Consider the following 17,066-nt stretch of genomic DNA (forward strand, 5'->3'; position numbering starts at 1 on the left):
TTTACACATTTGCAAATCAATTACACACAAGTTATTTTACTCATTTCCAGATACTCGTACAGACAGACAAATCTAAACATACATATTCAAATCCTATTGCACACACACAAATCTAGATACAGACACAAAACTCTCCACACATATTTGCAAATAATTTTAGATCAATATTACTCCCATACTCTTCTTCCTCTGGTTCAGAGCGCAAAGGTAAAGAGTCTGCAGCCATGAAGGCCGACCTGCTGAGGGCCAGAGACATGAAGCGCTACATCAATCAGCTGACTGTCGCCAAGAAACAGTGTGAGAAGCGCATCCGCCTGCTCGGGGGGCCCAACTACGAGAACAGCGAGGAAGGAGGAGCCGACGAAGGCGACGAACCGCAGAGTCAGAGGGTTCGCCACACGCCAGCGTTGGAGTTTTAACGCCCAACTAGGGACCAAGAGTTTGACTGACTGGTTTTCTCCTTCCTTTAGATCCTCCAGTTCGATGAGATATTGTGTGACGCCAGCTACAGAGAGCATTTTAGAGTTTACATGGAGAGAGTGGATAAGAGAGCTCTGATAAGCTTCTGGGAACTGGTGGAAACGCTGAAAACTGCCAATAAGGTATCCTGTTCCTCAGTCTCACCCAGCAGGGCTCAAATTCAGACAGACCAAACAGATTAAAACTGCATAAGCTGCTTTATCTTAAAGAGTCACACTGGATTTAGCTCCTAAAATACATTAATGCAGATTCAGAAGCTTTTTAGGATTTTAAATTGAGCAGCTTGATCAGTTAATGTCATACAGCTTTATGTAAATATTTGCTTTAGGTGCTTCTGCAGGTGAAGGTGTAAATATTTGACTGGCTACTGCTTGTTTGACAGAATGAAGTTCCCCAAATCGTGGGTGAAATCTACCAGAAGTTCTTTGTGGAGAGCAAAGAGATTCAGGTGGAAAAGTTTCTTCTGAAGGAGATCCAGCAGAGTCTGGTGGGAAACAGGGGGACCGAGGTGTTCGTCAGGCTGCAGGAGCAGGTACCAAAGCAGTTCCTTTTCTCAGCATTTGGTTTCTGCTGGAACAGAGACGCCCTCCCTTTGGTCCACCTGCTGCCGCGCTGACTGCAGGATGAACGCAAATGCATGCCACACTTTTCAGATGATTATTTCTAAATCCAATAATAATATTTGCTTTAAAATAATGTAGTTATTTGGATGGAAGGATGTCTCATTAAAAACCAAGGACCCCCAAACTGATGTTGAGATTGAGTCGGGACTCCCTAATTATATATAGTATGAAATAGTGTTCTATCAAACTGGTCCTATAGTCACTCTATTACAGATGGGGTAATGTAATGAAAGTAATTTCTCCCTGGGATTATTAAAGTAATTCTGATTCCTGGTTGATGGGACAGGTGTTGTGAATGAAACGGTGCCCAGCTTTAAAGAGCTCCTTTGTGTCGCTGAATGTGTGCGATCAAGTAAAATGATACGGCTGGCGTAAAATCAACTCTAGCCTTAATCGGAGAAAATGACAGACGAAGTGTGCTCCTGATGTCCAGTCTGCTCCGTAGCTTTGTTTTGGTCGCTGTAACCGCAGAAAATCCCGCTTCACAAAGATAGGATGTTATAGATAGGATGAGTCTTGAACTGGATTAACCTGTGTCAACAGGCACAGATGCACCGACTGATGTAATTGGGAGAGAATACTGCAATTTTTTATATTTTTCAAAATAAAACATCACTCAGACTCTGATTGTCGATAAATTACATATATATATAGTTTTTTTTTTTGCGGCCCGGTACCAAATGACCCACGGACCGGTACCGGTCCGCGGCCCGGTGGTTGGGGACCGCTGCTCTAGTAGACCTCTCCAAAATTGTAGGTGACCGCAAACAGTGCTGCAGACAGGAGGCCTCTGATTGGTAAATTCTACATCCTCCCTACTCTATGCGTATTTCCTGTTTGGTACCTTAATGGCTTTTTTTGTTTGTTTGACCGCCATTGTGGAAAACGACTCATGAAGTTGGACCAGCTAGAAGAGCGAGGTGCACGAGAACTCTGGGACCCTTTTTCCTCCTGGATCCCCGCTCTTTTTCACCCTCATGTCCCTCCTTTGTCGCACAAACTCACCCCCACTTCCTCACCGCCACGGCTGTATCTAGACCAACAGCGAGTTGTTGATTATCCCTCTTGTGCCGTGGAATAACAAAGCGCAGACCACGCTTCAATATTGGACATAAATAGAAAATAACCCTAACCCAAGCTAGCTGCGACACACTGCTGCGGGAGAATAACCAGCCCTTCAGCATTGATGACGTCACCAGTTTGACAGAAGTCAGGAAAATAAACAGACAGCAGCATGTAAGGAACCCAGGGCGTAGTCAGGGTGTTTATAGTTTCACTCTTTTATCTCAGAATCTCTCCAACCAGCGCTGCGCCATGTTTATTGATGTAAACATAGTTGTTTGGGCTTGTTAGATCAGGAGTGTCTGGCACAGCGTGTGGCGTAATTTAGCGTGCCTGGCTCTGGTCCTTCCAAAAAAGTTAAATAATCCACTGGACTTGTTTCAAAGTTTGAAGAGGTTTTGCTTCCCATCCAGGAACCTTTTTTAATTCAAACTGTCAGGAATATTTATTTATTTATTTATTTTTGATCAGTTTTCTATATATATATGTATATGTATGGGTATGTGTAAGTGTATATGTATAAATGTGTATATATTATATATTTTTTTATTTTTATTTATTTTTTTTATAGCTATTGTTTATTTTTGTATTACCTTTAATTATCCACGGTACTCCTGCTGGATTGGTGTCCAAACGGTTTCTTGGGATGGGGGGTTAAAATGTAAATCTGAGTATCATGCCTCTTGTAATGTAAATTATATAATGTACTACTGATGCTCAATAAAAAAAGATTAAAAAAAATAAAATGTCAAAAATAGCATTGAGTTTGAGCTTCCTGCAACAGGGAAGATGGGGCAGAGAAACGTCTTCAAACTTGGAAACAAAGTCCAGTGGATTGTTTTTCACTTTTTTGGAATGACTGATCTGAATGACTGAGAATCTTCACCAGCAACCAATCTCTGGTGTTCCCACAGCATGCCAATAAGAGCCAAGCCATTTTAACATAGATCGTTTGCCAAGTCCTTTGACCCGGTTAAACAGTGTGAGTTAGCTGTTCCCGCTACCACTAAAAGCTGAATGTTCCTGGCTTTAAACAGGATTTTCAGCCAGCGGGAAGAAGAAACCGAAAAACAAAACAAAAAACTCAAATCACCTGCATAATGTGGGTAATGATGGAAAGAAACATCTGACAGCTGCAGGAGGAACAGAGATCAGTGCTTCTGTTTTCCTCTGGTCTGTCTGCTTCTCTCTGCTTGGTCTGCTGCAGACCGTTCACACTAAGCCTGGTTCTGGTTCTGGTGGAGGTTTGTTCCTGTTAAAGGACGTTTTTCCTCTCTACTGTCGCAGCATGTGAGGAGGGATTGCTAAGGAGTCAGAGTCATCTGTCTCAAGCTGCTCATCCAGGAGGAGGGAATCCTGCAAAGTGAATGACTGGCTGCAGTCAGATGAATTCCTTAAATAGAACCTTTACTGTGACTGGCTGATCTGGTTGAATCGTCTCTGGAAAGTAACAGGAGAATTAATTAGAGCTACAGAACTAAACTGAACTGAACCTGAATGTGAACGTGAACCTGTAGTGTGTAACGTTGCCTCTCAGACTGCCATATGGTAGCATCAATCGGCAGATGGTCAATCCTTACTTTCCCTAAGCTCTGGCTCCCCCTAGAGGAGGCCATCCCACACTTTGCAAAATATTTCCCTAAAATGATAAGAAATGCATTGATCTGGATCAGGATCCAGATCAGCGTCTAAACTGAAGGTGTTTTTAGTTTGGCTAAGGAACACCACCACTTTTTTTCTTTTTTAACCTGTTTCTCACCAACCGTATCATACGATGTCATTAATACATGATGAAATAATAACATTACAAAACATGAAGATGAAGAAGCGGTATCAATACTTTAGATCAGTGTTAACCATAAAAAAAAAAAAAAAAGAAAATAAATATATATATATATATATATATATATATATATATATATAGTGCTTCTTCTTTGTTGTTTTTTTTTTTTTTAATGACCCATTTGATGGTTTTCATCTGTTCTTCAGTCACATAAAGCTCGTTTAAATGTTCTCCAGGTGGCCGAGACGATGAGGGAGCGCTACTACCCCTCCTTCTTGGTGTCTGACCTCTATGAAAGGCTGATCAGACGAGATGAGCCCCGCAGCCAATCACAGTGCAGCCCAGAGGAGAAAGGCGAAGGGGTCAGTCTCTCTCCTGTACGATGTATCCCTTATACATCATGTGGATGCTTTCTATTGGTTTCAGTTCTTTGTTGGTGTGTAAACGGTTAAAGATCTTTGCCGCCTTCCTGTTTTCTCTGTTTCAGTGTCAGGGGCTGGATGCAGGAGAGGTGTGTGATGAAGGCACTAAAGGAATCAATGAGCAAGCCAGCTATGCTGCTACCAAACTACGGCAGCTTTATGACAAACTGGAATACAAGCGCCAGGCCCTGGGCTCTATCCAGAATGCACCAAAGCCAGACAAGAAGGTAAGCAAGGATCTGCAAACCCTCTAAACAACCAACACGGTCGCTTTATCAAACCCATTCTCTTTGTGTGTGTAGATAGTGAGCAAACTAAAGGAGGAGATTGGAGCCATGGAGAAGGAGCACAGTGAACTCCAGCAGCACATCACCAGGACTGACTGGTGGTGTGAGAACCTGGGCCACTGGAGGGCAAACATCACCGCTGCTGAGGTAAACACACTGAAAGCACGCTCACTGCTGGATGACACTGTTGTTTTCAAGGCCAAACCCACAGGACATCACAGTATGTTTCATGCTCTAGTTTGAGGTTTAATCAAATAACATTCAGGCTGTCATGTTGTCCTGATCAAAGTGATCAGAGCTCCAATCATGGTCAATCGGTTAAAGTCGTAGGGAAATCATAGATAAATGCCAAATCATTCTGGCTTAACCATGTATATAAATGTTCTCTTTATCAGACGATATTATCACAAAATTTAGAAAATGTCTGTTAAAAAAAATCTGGTCTTAAGATCTGTTTTTTTTTTTCATTATTTTATGCAGGCTAGTTAGTTATACGTCAGCCTGAACACCTAAATTCGGCCAATCATATATCAGCGGTCATCTGTCAATGAAATTTTTTCGGTCATATCATCTTGATTCATATGTCAGAGCTAATATGTGCAACAAATCCTTTCCTTTCCCATTGAGTTCCATCCCAGTGTTCACGGGGATGGACGTCTGTGTCTTCAGCAGGCGTAGAGCTAACAGAACTGGCAGCGTTGCGAGGCAAGGGCTCAAACATGTACGGCTGGAAGCCTTCTACACCAAACCAAGCTTCTGCCGCCCTGGCGTCCTCTTCCACAACATCTTCGTCCCGCTTTCCTCCTCTAAATAAAAAATATATGACAGAGGAGACTCATCCACGAAGTCCGACACTAAACTCTCCTCCTCTTGCATGTTTCCTCTGTCCATAGCGTTCCTTGACAGTGTCGTTTCTAAGTCACCAATTTAGTGCTACTTGGTCCCAATGGAATTTCCCATTGGGACCAAGTTAGCAAGATGCTTCAGAGAAACCGGCCATAACCAAACTGGCTTATTAGACTTAGACAGATTTTATTTTGTCATTTTGTACACACAAGTGTATACAAAAATAAATTTTGTTCAGTACAGCTCTCTAGACTTCTTCATTTTGAAAAAGCAGCCTTGATAAAGGTAAGCAGCAGCAAACATTGTGATAAAAAAAAAAAAAAAAAAAACACTGGTGAAAAAAACAAGTGATGTAAAAATACAACTGTATAGTTACAGTCCCAACATTCAGGCTTTTTTTTTTTTCTAACCCATTCCATATAACATTTATTAGTTTAATGGCAGTGGAGAAGAAACTGTCTAAGTCTAACTGATAAGCAAGATGCTTCCGACAAACCGGCCACAACCAAACTTGCTTGCAAACCTTCCGCCACAACAATCCCGCTCCCTTGATAAACGACAATTCACATTCACTTTATTCACTCGTGTAAAGTCGTGCACCACTCGGGAGAATTCAGAAATGCAACGGTTGGAAGAGCCGTTTCCCTATGACTTTAACTCTGCACAACAACTTTAACTCAAGGTAGAGTTTGGCATCATCAGCATGAAGGCATGGATCCATCCTGCCCTTTATCAAGGGTTCAGGCTGCTGCCAGTGGTGGGTTAATGGTGGGGGCTCCAGCCTACCGGAGTATTGTTGAGCTGACAGTCTTTCTGATTGCAGGCTGCAGAAGAAGGAGGGGAGACTGTAGCTTGTTACAGCGTCTGCGTTTGCCTGATGGAAGGAGAGGAAACGGCCCACAGCCGCTGGAGCGTCCAGAGGAAGCTCACTGAATTCCAGATGCTGCACCGCAAACTGACCGAGGTAAAAAACCTTCTGTTGATTTCAGTGATGAGAAACAGAGCGATCGACCAGAATCTGCTCTGATCTGATCAGCAGCTCAACTGAAAGCTGAAAGGTTCTGAGGCTGGATTCCTGTCCTTTGATGGATAGACTGGATAATGTTAACAAACCAGGGCGACACTGTTTGATGTGCTGTGGTGTTTATAAATCCCAGTCTAAAGTGGTTTCAGCAGGTTAGACCTAAAATAAACCTGGAAACTATGGCCGTTTCTCAATTTACAAGAATGCGCGTACGTACTCATGTCCTCGCCAACTCTGTTCTTGACAGGAATGTCTGGAGTCAGGGAGAACGGGAGCACGCAGCATAAATATGGGTCAATTGGAACAGAAGCGTACTGATGACATCACCACACTCTCAGCTCATCTGGAGCTGCATTTCACCACCTGTTATTATTAGTCTCTGGATAATAATTAATTCTTACTTTTTCATTTAATAGGGGAATAATGATGAACACAGTCAGATAAACACAAATCAAATGAACATTCAAATAAAACAAAACTCTCCATCAGAGCCAGCAGTCCTTCACACACGGCTATGCAGAGAGAGGGCTGCTGCAGACGGGTTAACGTTAGCCCTGGCTACGGTTTCCCTCGACAGTGTTTCCCATTAATTAACGAGACTGTGGCGGTCCGCCACAGTCTCATATAGATGGACAGAGAGAAAAAACAACAACAACAACAAAAAGATCTGTCAGTTTATCAGACCGTTCCACAGCTGTGCTTTCATAGCGCCCATAACCCAGCGCCATAGAGAGACAAACTGTTTACGGCCGTAACCAGGCGACAGGAAGAATGCGCGCCATGCTCGTAGACGGTCAGTGGCGGTTCTACCTATCAGGTGAGACCCACTCCAAGCGCCAGTTATATTTTTTTCAAAGCACGCGTCCCGCCCTCCTTTATAAAAATGCTGCCCGGTTCGCCCGCAGTGTTGCCAAGTCAGCGAAATTGTTGTTATATTTAGCCACTTTTCAGACCCCTCCAGTGACTGTTTTTAAAAAAAAATGACTAGTGACAAAATCTAGCCACTTTTCTGGTGTCTCTGGCGGCTTTTGGAGACTCTTGGGTGAAAGCACGTATCGTTCCTACTCTTGTCCTCCAGCGCCAGGTGCTGCTGTGGGGCGCCTCCCCCGTCCCAACCCCGTTCTCCTGCTTCCGGAGGAGTCCCTCTCAGCGCTGCAGTCAGAGCGGTAAACGGGCTGCATGCACCCTCACTGCAGCAAGCGGGATGTAAATGTAAAATGTTATTTGGTCTAAAATAAATAAATACATTTTTAATGTTTTATCTTAAATAACGGTATTTTATTCACGCAGCAACAGTCACTTAATCAACTTGTCCATTGTGTTTTCCTCTCTAAGATAATGATTTGTAGGCTCCTTAGTGGACCAAAAGGGAAAAAAGAAAAAAAAAAGTGGCCTCAAAAATGCAGCTTAAAGGGGAACTTTGTTTTTTTTACATTGGGCCCTTGATTTTACGTTATTACATCATGTTCTACTCACCCATACAAGTTTTGTGTCATTTGGAGCCGTTCTGAAGCTGTTCAGTTAGGTTATATCGAGGTAACATCTTCCTATGAGAAACGAGTTGAAGGCACAACCTAAACTGTTCATAATTTATCATTTCTGGTACGCCAGCATTCATAACATGTAGGCGAATCACTGTCCCCCAGACATCCGTGGTTATAATTTTAATATTTATATCTTTTAAAAACAAAGCGGATTGTGTATGACACATTTAATCCATAAATGGGCCATATAGTGATGCTAAAAAGTATAATGTTCCCGCCTCAAATGATCTTAAAGTGTACTTTTATTGAACAACAGCAACAGAAAAGAGAACTTTTAACTTAATACTCTGAGCTCTGTCAGCGCTCTATTGGAAGCTGCTGCCGCCGCAGTGCATGCTGGGACATCTGTCAATTTCAAGTACAGACAAGTCTGCTCTGATGCATGGGAAAAGTCTGGTCAGCCAAGAATAACCAATGGGTCATTAATTATACCTTAAACTAATACGTTTGTGTTGATTTAATGAATTTAGCGTTAATCAGTAAAATAATTAAAATAATAATTTTTGTCGCAATCACAGAGTCTGGGAGCGGCCATTTTTGCCCAAATATAGTAACAACTCCCTCCTGTCATCTTCCAGCAGTGACGTCACGGTGCGGTAAGCCTAGCGCCATTCTCCCCACTTTACAAGCTAAATCAATGGGAACTACTAGACACATCTGCAATCAACAACAATTATTGAAGATTTCCAGAGGACTTCACCATTGAAATTCACCAGAGCTATAGTGAAACTGACAATGCTCTCGTGCATGGCAACTGGATGTTTCAATACATCGGGGAAAAGGGAAAAAAAATCAGTTACATCACCTTTCCGATTCCTGATCCTCCATGGACGGGATTGCCTACTTGAGGAGGGAGGATTTGTCATCGAACTTCTGGCCAGAGAAAAAAAAACGTAATATATAGCCAACATTTGGAAGAAGAATGTTTTCCAGATGACTTTTATAATAGCGCGTTGTGACGAACACCAGATACAGCACTGGGACTTGATCAACAGCCGATACCGCACCGTGACGTCACAAACCAGTAGGTGGCAGTAGTGTTCTTTGACAAACATGGATGCCTCCAGTAAAGAACATTCAAATGATAATTACTCTTAATTAAAAACACTGATCTTTTATTGAACAGTATGGAATAATTTAATATTTAAAGCACTTTCAGAAGTTTAAATTCCGAATATGGCCGGACTTTCTCCTTTAAGACATTACTGCTGAATGGATCCTTAAATGTTAGGATTGTTGTCTGTATTCATTGCTTCTTCTATATCTTCTTCTTTTTGTCCTCCAGTGTTTTCCGTGTTTGAAGAAACTCCAGTTACCATCACTTAGTAAACTTCCCTTCAAATCCATCGACCAGAAGTTCTTAGAGAAGAGTAAAACCCAGCTCAATGCCTTCCTCCAGGTACCTGCAGACTGCGGTCATCCTGTGTTTTTGTTTGGTTCATGGGTCAGCGTTAGAATACAGCAGATTCAACTCATTCACTTTTGCAGCTGTTTGCAAAAGTGCAAACATGATCGAATGTTTTTCATTTTAAATCGAACAATAAGAACAGTAATAAATCTGTTTATTTTAATAAAAAGAGTCAAGCTAATAAAAACACTTTCAATTTGGTTGTAGTTTTCAAAGGGACCTTCTGTAGCAGCTCCACCCATAACCAACCTGCACACACACCTAGGGACAATGTAGAGAAGACACTCACGATTTTGCACCTTTTTTAGTGATGATTTTGAATTTAGAGTGAAAAAAAAATTCAGGAAGAAATGATCTGATCCAATCAGACGTCAGGGTTTATGGGTGCTGCTCTAGTCCCGCCCTCTGGGTTTGATTGGGTGAAGTTGATGGCTTAGATGATTTAATGACTCTCCTGTGCAGCCACCATGAAATTAATAATTACAGAGTAGAATAAATTTCATGTCTTAGTTTAAAAGGTATATTTAATTATTTAATGTTACATTTGTTTGATCTATAATATAAATAAATGGTATTTTCTTTGTTTCATTCCACAGTTGGACCTATGTTTTTTTTCATTTTTTTCCATTAAACTTCCATATTTTCAGATCTAATCAGGAATATTTACCGTTTACATCTGAACGCCTCTGTCTCTTTTCAATGTTTTAAGTTTTTTTATGAGGATATATGTGATTGAGCTTCATTATTTCAAACAAAGGAAGCTGATAATTCTCTGGTCCATTAGTCGGGCTGTTTGCTCCTGTAGCCAGCTGCCAGAACAGAAACTCTGCTTGGAGTTTATCGGCAGGTTTTCTTTGAAAGGAATGACAGTGGTGCTTATTTGAATCCCTGGATGTTTTTGATGAGAAGTTTGACCAAATGACCAAGTTGGTGTTTTTGTTTTCGGGAACCCAGAGGAAGAAACTGTGACTCAGTGCTTCACTCTTTTATCTTATTAGTTGGATTTTAAATGATAGGAGATCTGGAGGACTATGCAGGTAAAGATTCTCAGTCATCCAGGTCATAGTCATTCAAAAAAGGTTCATTACAATCCACTGGACTTTGTTTCCAAGAAGACGTTTCTCTTCCCATCCAGGAAGCTTTTTCAATTAAAAATGTCAGAAATAGAGTTGAGTTTGAGGCTTTATAGAACGGAACCAAAACAAAGTCTTGCTTTGGCATTGAAAATATGTAAATTGAACCAGACGAAGGGGCCCGCCCCTTTGGAATGGGGGTCGTTTGGCCTCTTTGGTTAGCTTGCAATGCCCCATACCCGTCTATGTCTCTGAAAGGGGGGTCGTTAAAGGGAATGTTTTCCTGGCTGATAGGAGAGGTCTTCTGTTCTCCTGTAAAGGGCTGGTTATCCTCCCGCAGCAGTGTGTCGCAGTGAGCTTGGCGCAGGTATTTTTGGTTTATGCCCAATATTGAAGCGTGATCTGTGCTATGTTATTCCACGCCACAACGCAAGAGGGATAATCAGAAACTAGCTGTGAATCTAGATACGGCCGAGGCGGTGAGGAAGTGGGGGCAAGTTTGTGCGACAACGGAGGGACATGAGGGTGAAAAAGAGCGGGGATCCAGGAGAAAAAAGGTTCCAGCGTTCTCGCGCATCTCGCTCTTCTAGCTGGTCAATCTTCATTAGTCGTTTTCCAAAATGGTAGTCATACAAACAAAACAAGCCGATATGGGAGCAAACAAGAAATATGCATAGTGTAGAGCAGATGTAGATTTGACCAATCAGAGGCCTCCTGTCTGCGGTCACCTACGATTTTGGAGAGGTGCAGCAGAGTGTCTGCGGAAGGGGCGGGGGCATATCTGCATTCACTGCGACACACATGCAGACCACTTGGTTTCTGAGTATAAACCAGCCTTAAGGGGGGTGGGAGCTGCGATTAAAGCGGGAAGGGATGAACTCAATTGCTGAATTGCAGGTTTTTGAAAGCTGAAACCCGAGTCCACCTCCTCTGTTTAAGGTTGGTTTCTCTTTCTTAACATAGATGGCTTCTTTCATGCCCCTCTCAAAGTCTGAGTCTTGTCCAGAGGAGGCCGCTCTTCTATCTTAGTCATGCGTCTGTGGAGAGGTTGTTTGGTGTCTCCAATATAAAGATAAGAGCATTCCTCGCTGGACTGAACTGCATACACCACTCCACTCATGTTTGGTTTAGGGGTTTTGTTTTTAGGATGCACTAACCTCTGTTTGAGGGTCTTGTTAGGTTTGAAATGTACTTGTGGCCAGTATGGCCCCACACTCCGTCTTTGGTACAAGGGGGAACAAGCAACTCAAAGACGCAAACCGTGAAGCACTCAAGTTCAAATGTTTTATTTATACGAAAGCCACTGTAAAAGTGGCACAATAAAACAGTCCTTTTCACTTCCTTATAAAACCTAACATTCCTTAGAAGTTACAAATCAGAGGCTGGAAGTTGGGCTCCGCTTGTTATGCTGCTTCTGGTGGGGGTGATCCATCTGCAGCGCACACTCTTGCTGATCCACAGCTGACTCTGCGACGCTCCAGCACTGTTTCACGCTGGCGTGCCACACCCCTTTTCAGACCGATCCAGCTAAAAGAGAGAAGCAGGGAAAATGTCAGCTTCCCCGCACCAAAACCCAGTCAGAAGACGTATTTTCCTGCTGATGCTCTGAGCTAAACGAAGCTTTATTTACATGTGCAGGCAGAGGTTCCCCCTCTGCCCTAATCCTCTTTACTGGGCTGTCTGTGCACCTGCCCGGAGCGCGGGTCCCACCTGCCTCTTGCTCGGCAGCGTGTCCGTCTCTCTCACCTGCAGATTCAGTTCTTTCCCCCCTTCCATTCAGGCTTCTTTTTATGTTGGCTTCAATCAGCCTCTGCTGACACCTGAGCTCAGCAATTACGTCGCTCCCCTGACAACGTCCCTGCCTTCCCTGACAACCGAATTCAGTCCAGTGCGCTTGGATTGTCACAGGGGAGAAACCAAAAGTAAAACATGCAAAGCAAATCAAAAAGTCTAAATAAAGGAAAACACAATCATATTTTTTTCCTCCAAACATGCAAAGCACAAAAAAGAAAATGTAAAGAAAAAAAAAAACACAATCACATTTCCCCCTGTGCAACATACTGGAATTTCTGTTTGGAGAAAATCCTCTTGAGTTTTCCAGAGGCTCCAGCAACATAGCCTCGTGAGACCATCCTGATCTTGCGAGCTTTCAAGGTTTCACTCGCAGATCAGTCTGGACACTCTCGGTTTGAAAAAAATTTGGAGCCGTTCACCGAATGAACGTCCAATCAGCATTTGCTTTGAGGCGGGTTGAGGTGTGACGCAACGAGAAGCGCCACAGTTCAGTCTAAAGAACATAGCGGCTTCAGCCGATGAAACTAGCATTAGCGTGGCTATCGAGCAAGTTTTATCGGAATTACAGAGTATTTCTTCACTGAAAGAAGAGCAAAACACTGCTCTGGAGGCTTTTCTCAGAGGAAAAGATGTTTTTGCTCTTCTCCCGACTGGTTTCGGCAAGAGTTTGATCTATCAATGGGCTCCTCATAGTCGTCGCTCTGTTACGTCATATGCTTCATTGATCTGATTGGTTTATTTGGCCCGTCTATCACCAACATAGGCCAATCAGCTAACCAGTATTTTCACCCCTTCCCAAAATTACTTCAACGGAAAGTTTCCAGATGGATATGCGGAGCAAATCCATCTGGCGGAGTCAGGTTACCAGCAACATATGGGATGGAGATGTTTTTGAGTTTAATCTTCTCACCGTTATGTTCTGCTCTGTGTCTTTTGGATTTCCTTGCTGATTTGACAAACGCCCAGTTTGGGTATCCACAGGTTTGAACAGCATCTTTGATGTGTTTCTGTTCTTCATGCTTTCCTTCTGTTATATTAGGGACATGCTCAGTGAGATGTTGTGAGGTTCTAATGACTGAAAGCTTGTGTTCCAGTGGGTGGTGTGAGTCAAAAAGAAGATATTAGTCTGTGTGAGTGGATACTGAATGGCCTCGAACTCAACGCTATTTCTGACAATTGAAAAAGCTTCCTGGATGGGAAGAGAAACGTCTTCAAACTGGGAAACAAAGTCCAGTGGATTGTTTTTTAACATTTTGGGAAAACACGGAGGACATTTTCATGGGTTGAGGAGAAACTGACCTATCATTAGATAGGTCATGTTTTCTGTTTCACCATGAACAATGCAGGCGTCCTCTCTGTCCGCCTGCTGTCCATGACGTCCACTGTCTTTGTGTTGCAGCGGCTGCTGACAGATGAGCGACTGTGCCAGTCAGAGGCGCTCTACGCCTTCCTAAGCCCGTCTCCAGAGCACCTCAAAGTAACGCAGCCTTTTCTGATTCATTCCTATCTTTCAACTCCTCATGAATTCATGGCTAACTCTTTTATTGGTCTTCTAGGTGATGTCCATTCAGAAGAAGTCCTCTTTCTCTTTGGCCTCCTTTCTGGAGAGGTTACCTGGAGACTTCTTCTCCCACACCGAGGTACATAACGCTAACGTTGAGCTTTAGGAGCCTGTGCTGCGATTGCTTGCCTCATGCTGCGTGTTCTGGCTCCCACGGCTGTTTGTAGGAGGACGGCGACGATGACAGCGACCTTTCAGACTACGGCGACGAAGCTGACGGGCGCAGAAATGCTCTGGCCGAACCCTGCTTCATGCTGATCGGGGAGATCTTTGAACTCAGAGGAAGTGAGCTGCTCATTAACAGATGTGTGGCTGCAGCAGGACATGATCTGCTATAACTGCTTTGTCTCTGTTTTCCTGCTCAGTGTTTAAGTGGGTGAGAAAGACTCTAATTGCACTAGTCCAGGTTACGTTCGGACGAACTATCAACAAGTAAATATGTCCGTTTTTAACCCTTCTTCTCCGTCTGTCTGCCGTCGGCGTCCTGAGGCTGACCTTTTCCGTTCTTTCCTCAGACAGATCCGGGACACTGTGAACTGGATCTTCTGCGAGCAGATGCTGGTGTGTTACATCACGGTGTTCAGGGACACCTTCTGGCCTGATGGGAAGCTGGCGCCTCACGGGAAGGTCCGGACGGATCCGGAACGGAGCGAAACCAAGGAGCGCGCTCAGCAGAAACTATTGGACAACATTCCAGGTAGTTTTCCAGGAGTGCAGTTTGCTTTGCTGGTTTCCTCTCATTTGGACACTTTACTGGGATTCTACTGGATCAACCAGTTTAAAGTGACGAGTACGAAGAAAAATCAGTGCTTTTAGAATTTTAAATCATTTTTTACAAAGAGGGATTTAAAGCAGTGTTTTTATTTAAAGTCGTAGGGAAGCGGCTGCTCAAACCGTTGCATTTCTGAATTCTCCCAAGTGGTGCACGGCTTTACACGAGTGAATGAAGTGAATGTGATTGGTCATTTATCAAGGTGGTGGGATTGTTGTGGCGGAAGGTTCGCAATCATTTTGGTTGTAGGCGGTTTGTTGGAAGCATCTTGCTAACCAGTTAGCAACTTAGTGCTAGTAGGTTCCCAATGGGAAATTCCATTGTGACCAAGTAGCACTAAATTGGTGACTTAGAAACGACACTGTCAAGGAACGCTATGGACAGAGGAAACATGCAAGAGGAGGAGAGTTTAGTGTCGGAGGTCGTGGATGAGTCTCCTCCCTCATACATTTTTTATTTAGAGGAGGAAAGCGGGGACGAAGATGTTGTGGAAGAGGACGCCAGGGCGGCAGAAGCTTGGTTTGGCCCTTTCCTCACAACTTCTGTTATGTTCTGTTATGCTACGTTCACACCTAAAGCAGCAAGAGCAGCAAAAACCTGCTTCGTTTTTGAAAAATTTTTGCTGGCAGATTTCGGCATTCTAAGTTAATTTAGGCATTGATAAACTGTTTCAGAGGAGTGATCATAGCGCTCTGCATCAGCAGTGCTGTGTCTGTCTCCCTGCCAGCTCCCAGATCAGCTTCTCTGATTGGTTGATTTGGCGTGTCAAGCAGCAAAAGTTAAATTTTTCCAATTTCAGCAGCAGCAGCTGTGGGGCCTTCTGCTGCGCCTTGACGCACGTCAACCATTGACTTTGCTGGTAAACTAGCTGCTCCTGCTGCCTTTGTGTCTTCGGCAGGCATAGAGCTAATGCTACATTCACACCTAAAGCAGCAGACATCCATCCCCGTGAACACTGGGACGGAACTCAATGGGAAAGGAAATGATTCGTATTTCAACCGTTGCGTATATTAGCTGCGACATATGAATCAAGATGCTATGACCGAAAACATTTGATTGACAGATGCCCTTTGATATATGATTGGCCAAATGTAGGTGTTCAGGCTGACGTAGAACAAAATTAACAAAAAAATTTTTTGTAAACTGATATTTTCTACATTTTGGGACAGTATGGTCTGATAAAGAGTACATTTATATACATGTTTAAGCCAGAATGATTTGACATTTAAATATGATTTCCCTACGACTTTAACACTATGGACATTGTTCACATTCTTCTTAGCCATAAAAACTCCAGCTCCTCTGCAGAGGAGGGATCCCAGCTGTGACGCCCATCAGGGTCAAATCATGAGAAATCATTAAGTATGGATTTAGGTACATGTGTTTGTGTTTATCAGATGCACTGGCAAACCTGGTTGGCCAGCAGAACGCTCGCTTTGGAATCATCAAGATCTTCAATGCTCTGCAGGAGGCCAACGCCAACAAACATCTGATCTACGTAAGGCCCACTCAGAAAGCATCAGAGGCTTCCCTGTTCCTCTGTACTCAAACCGTCTGTGTCCCTACAGGTGCTGATGGAAATGTTCTTGAAGGAGCTGTGTCCTGAACTGAGAGCATCGGTAGAAAACATGTGAGCACAACCAGCAGAGGAACAGGGGCTCCATCTGCAGCCGACCAATCACTGATCATCGCTGATGGAGGACGCTGATCCTACCTGGAACAGATGGCCGAACAACTTTTAATTTCTGAAATCACCTCACACTATCTTACGTTTGTTTAGTTGTTTTCTGTGGATGCAGACATTCCAAATCAAAACTTAAGTGAATGAGAAGGGATCTGTTGTCGCGGTTTGAGTCTCTGAGGTTACAGTTTGGACAGCAGCAGAGATTTGAAGCTGACCGGATCGGGCCGGCGGAGCCACAGACCTCCTAACATTCCTACACAGCCTGAGCAACAACACCGTGTTCTGTGGTTCTTCTGGACACTTCTGATTGTGCAATATAATTTCACGTGACTGTCGTTGTGATGATTTTATTTATGATTGTTATTGATAGATTTTATTTTTACCAAGAAATTGTTTAGGAAGCGTTTATATGAGCAATAAATCACAAACAAATGTTAATGACTTGTCTTCTTTCAATTCTTTATTAATCTGTGGGAAAAAAATCTTATTTATTTCTAAATAACTGTAGGAAGTCGGAGCCTTCGGTGAACCAGGACAGGCTTTGCTGCACAGTTTAAAACACATCTTGGTGACGATTCTTTAGTTCAGTTAATGTAAACATTCATTAATTACCAAAGTCCTGATGTTGTGTTGTTAAGGAGCTATAGTTCAGTCAGAACAGATTGACTGGAGGTAAAAGTAATAAAAATGGTTTCTAGTATCA

At 43.1% G+C, this 17,066-nt stretch overlaps 1 protein-coding gene across 1 annotated transcript in view; it reads left to right on the forward strand.

Moving 5' to 3' along the window:
- snx25 (sorting nexin 25) overlaps positions 1 to 16,801 on the forward strand; it is a 47,637-nt gene extending 30,836 nt beyond the window's left edge. Inside the window, exons 8-22 of the mRNA XM_038301459.1 lie at positions 199 to 389; positions 471 to 602; positions 863 to 1,012; positions 4,185 to 4,310; positions 4,436 to 4,597; positions 4,673 to 4,804; positions 6,327 to 6,467; positions 9,357 to 9,470; positions 13,746 to 13,823; positions 13,903 to 13,986; positions 14,075 to 14,192; positions 14,273 to 14,339; positions 14,423 to 14,604; positions 16,077 to 16,177; positions 16,248 to 16,801. Of these exons, the coding sequence (XP_038157387.1) occupies positions 199 to 389; positions 471 to 602; positions 863 to 1,012; positions 4,185 to 4,310; positions 4,436 to 4,597; positions 4,673 to 4,804; positions 6,327 to 6,467; positions 9,357 to 9,470; positions 13,746 to 13,823; positions 13,903 to 13,986; positions 14,075 to 14,192; positions 14,273 to 14,339; positions 14,423 to 14,604; positions 16,077 to 16,177; positions 16,248 to 16,313 (1,844 nt within the window). The 3' untranslated portion in view covers positions 16,314 to 16,801. The remainder of the gene's footprint in view (positions 1 to 198; positions 390 to 470; positions 603 to 862; positions 1,013 to 4,184; positions 4,311 to 4,435; positions 4,598 to 4,672; positions 4,805 to 6,326; positions 6,468 to 9,356; positions 9,471 to 13,745; positions 13,824 to 13,902; positions 13,987 to 14,074; positions 14,193 to 14,272; positions 14,340 to 14,422; positions 14,605 to 16,076; positions 16,178 to 16,247) is intronic.
- Positions 16,802 to 17,066: the final 265 nt, after the last annotated feature.

The sequence above is a fragment of the Cyprinodon tularosa genome, unplaced genomic scaffold (assembly GCF_016077235.1).
Source record: "Cyprinodon tularosa strain WSP-4 unplaced genomic scaffold, ASM1607723v1 ctg468, whole genome shotgun sequence".
Lineage (NCBI taxonomy): Eukaryota > Metazoa > Chordata > Actinopteri > Cyprinodontiformes > Cyprinodontidae > Cyprinodon > Cyprinodon tularosa.